General features: G+C 53.1%; 1 protein-coding gene across 1 annotated transcript; it reads left to right on the top strand.

Moving 5' to 3' along the window:
* Positions 1–396: 396 nt before the first annotated feature.
* Positions 397–2,310, top strand: LOC138445844 (serine/threonine-protein kinase MARK2-like). Its single transcript, XM_069600336.1, has one exon. The coding sequence runs from the start codon at positions 397–399 to the stop codon at positions 2,308–2,310; it is 1,914 nt and encodes a 637-aa protein (XP_069456437.1).
* The last annotated feature ends 1,031 nt before the right edge of the window (positions 2,311–3,341 follow it).

The raw sequence follows: 3,341 nt of genomic DNA on the forward strand, positions 1-3,341 counted from the left end.
TAGTTCTTTTTCTCATTTACCTTATTATTTGTTTTTTAGTTAGTGTTGCCAGTATTAGTACAGAGAGTATCATTGCTATTGTTAGCATAGTTGGTATAGCTAGTAGTTTCTTAGCATAGATAGTATAGTTAGTGTTAGCACTGTTAGTATCCTTGGTATACTTAACGTAAGTTGGTATAGTTAAGAGTTTACTGGCATAGTTAGTGTTAGCACTGTTAGTATAGTTGTGAGCATTAGGATAGATTTTAGCACTGTTAGCATCCACAGTCTTGATAGAACAGTTCGCATTCTTAGTGAGGGCTTAGTGGTAGTGAGTATAGTTAGTGGTACAGTTAGTATAGTTAGGTAATTAGTATAGCTTAGTGGTAGCTAGTATAGTTAGGGATACAGGACCTCATGGCCATCTCCACTAACAAGATTGCTCATCTAAAGCATTATGAGATCCTTGAAACAATTGGTGAAGGCCACTTCGCCAAAGTGAAGTTGGCCTGGCATGCTCTGACCAAGGGACTGGTAGCCATCAAGGTCATCCAAAAGACAAATCAGAGCCTCTCCAGTGTCAAGGAGCAGTTTCGAGAGGCTGACAGCCTGAGAACTGTAAACCACCCGAATATTGTTAAGCTACTGGAAGTGATCGACACTGAGGAGACTCTGTTTATCGTAATGGAGTACGTCAGTGGGGGAGACTTGCAAACCTACTTGGAGGCCAAAGGCCGCATGACGGAGGGGGAAGCCCGAGGCCTGTTCTGCCAGCTGGTCTCGGCTCTGCAGCACTGCCACCAGCGGGGTGTGGTGCACCGGGATTTGAAGCTGGGCAACCTCCTCCTTGACACCAACAACAACATAAAAATCTCGGACTTCGGCCTTAGCAACCAGTGGCACCCAGGAAATGAGCTTGATACTTTCTGCGGCAGCCCCGCGTTCATGGCCCCAGAACTCTTCCTGGGGATGCCTTACACAGGCCCAGAGGTGGATGTGTGGAGCCTCGGTGTCATCCTGTACACCATGGTAACTGGATCCCTCCCCTTCGGGGGACAAGACTTCTGGGAGCTGCGGCAGCGTGTTCTTAGCGGGCAGTACCATGTGCCCAAATATCTATCCACCAACATTATAGACTTACTAGAAAGAATGCTAACGCTCAAGCCTACCGACAGAGGCACTTTACATGACGTTGGGCAGCACGCATGGGTGAACATGGGCCAGGAGGAGCCCCTCCCGCCAGCCTGTGGTGAGCACCCTGGGGTGACAGTGGAGATGATACTGGGCTGGTGCAGGGACCTAATCCAGGGCTTAGACACAAGCAGCATCAGTAACATGAATGAACCCAAGATGAGGGTCCGCACCATCAAGGTGAGGCCGGCCGTCTCCTCCGACCTCACCAGCCAAGAACATACGTCTCCCGCCAGCCCTGAGGAGTCCATCCTTATTCCCGCCTGGCTTTGGGAGACCACTGAGCAGCAGGAGAACCAGGAGTCAAGAGAGAAGACCAGAGAGCCTGCCACTCCCCCACTCTGCCCAGGGGCGAGGACCGTCAGCCCCAGCCCAGCCCCCTCCACCCGCAACACCCATGGTGAGAGGAGCGCCCGAGCCGCCAATCACGCAGGTGACTGCCACGCCACGTGCGGGACCAGGCTCCCCTGCCGCACCTGTGGCAGGCATGACAGCAGCCACACCTGTGACACCAGCCTCACCAGTGACGCCAGGGGCGCCTGCCACACCATCAGCACCTGCGACAGCTGCGGTACCAGAGGAACCAGCCTCACCCGTGATGCCTGCAGCAACCGGGACACCAGGCACACCTGGGATCACAGCCTCACCCATGACACCTGCAGCACCCCGGACACCAGCCTCACCTGTGACGCCCCAAGCACCCGGAACACCAGCCTCACCTGTGTCGCCCCAAGCACCTGGGACCCTACTGGGGCCTGCAACGTACATGACACCCTTGGCAACCGTGATACCTGTGACACCAGTGCCACCAGTGACAGCTGCCTCACCCCTGGCACCAGGGGCACCCACGACACAGGTGGCACTCATGGCACCTGTGACACCCTCAACACCAGTGGCACCCATGACAACAATGGCAAAGTCGCTGAAGGAACCCACTGCCTCCCGGATGTGCCTGATACAGGAAGCTCCACCCTTGTTGGGCAGCCCGAGAGTACGTCCCCAGTCACTCCCTCTGGCCTCACCCAGAAAAAGAAGGGGGTGGCTGGGAGAATATGGAAATGTCTCTCCAGATATCTCTGCTGTGGGCTGCCCAGCAAGAGGGCTAATAATAAAGTGATACCAGAAACAGCCAATGAATGACCTACCAAGCTCCCTGGGACCTGGTCATGTTCCCACTTGGATGACGGAATTCAAATCCAGCACCTCCACCGCCTTCAGGAAAGCCCCCTCTCCAAAACCCTGGCCAGCCTAGAGGATGCTCTGGAGTGGTCTGGGCGACCAGAAGAGGCACCACCCTGGCCTGGCTGCCGCTCCTCCCCTGCTGGCTGAAACTTCAGAGACTGGACTGTACCCTGGGGCATGTCCCCCATCCCCTACACTTGTCTTCATGTTGGTGGTGGTGGGGATAGTTATTCCCACTCCTTGGTTCTTCTCTTGGTTCTGTCTTAATAAACTTTATGCTCCAGAAACATGTATTGCACTGCTTTGCGTTCTCTCTGGTTAGAGAAGTATGTAGTCATGTAGTCAGTGAGCAAATTGCAAGCCTGGGTTCATGTTAATGCTGTTTGTCTTGTACAGCTTGGAACGTTGTCAAGCCTGGGGCTTGGTTGGCCAGCCCCCCTCCAGGGGCTCAACCATCTCAAGATTCACCTCCCATCTTATCTGTGGTGCTGCCAGTCTTGCACTCACAGCAGGCACTCACTCCCGGTCTCTCACAGTCAGGGCAGTGTCCAGGCAGGTTAGAAGCAAGGTCAGAGGCCTGCTTAGCTTTGTCTCTGAAGCCTAAGCAAGACTGACTATGTAACGTCCCTAACATGGGGTTAGCAATAAGGGCTTTAAAAAGCTATGCTGGAGATTCTCATGTAGCCAGTGTCTGACAGCCACTACCTTAGAATAATTATTTGCCGGTTTCTGGTGGCTTCTTTTCTTCCAGGCAGTGTTAGGTAGAGCCCAGGGTTTGGAATCGGAGTCCTTGGTGCCATCTTCTGACCTCAGCATGTCATCTGTCACATCTTGGCCAACTGACCAACCCCTAACTCTGCGGTCCTAATTTCTGTACAGGTAAAATGGGATGTTACTTGATATGATTGTTTAAAGGGTACATGAGATGAGACCAGCCAAATGACGACTCATCTGTTCCACTGCATGCAAGTACTGAACAAAGTCAGCTC

Source organism: Ovis canadensis, chromosome 9, assembly GCF_042477335.2.
Source record: "Ovis canadensis isolate MfBH-ARS-UI-01 breed Bighorn chromosome 9, ARS-UI_OviCan_v2, whole genome shotgun sequence".
Taxonomy (NCBI): domain Eukaryota; kingdom Metazoa; phylum Chordata; class Mammalia; order Artiodactyla; family Bovidae; genus Ovis; species Ovis canadensis.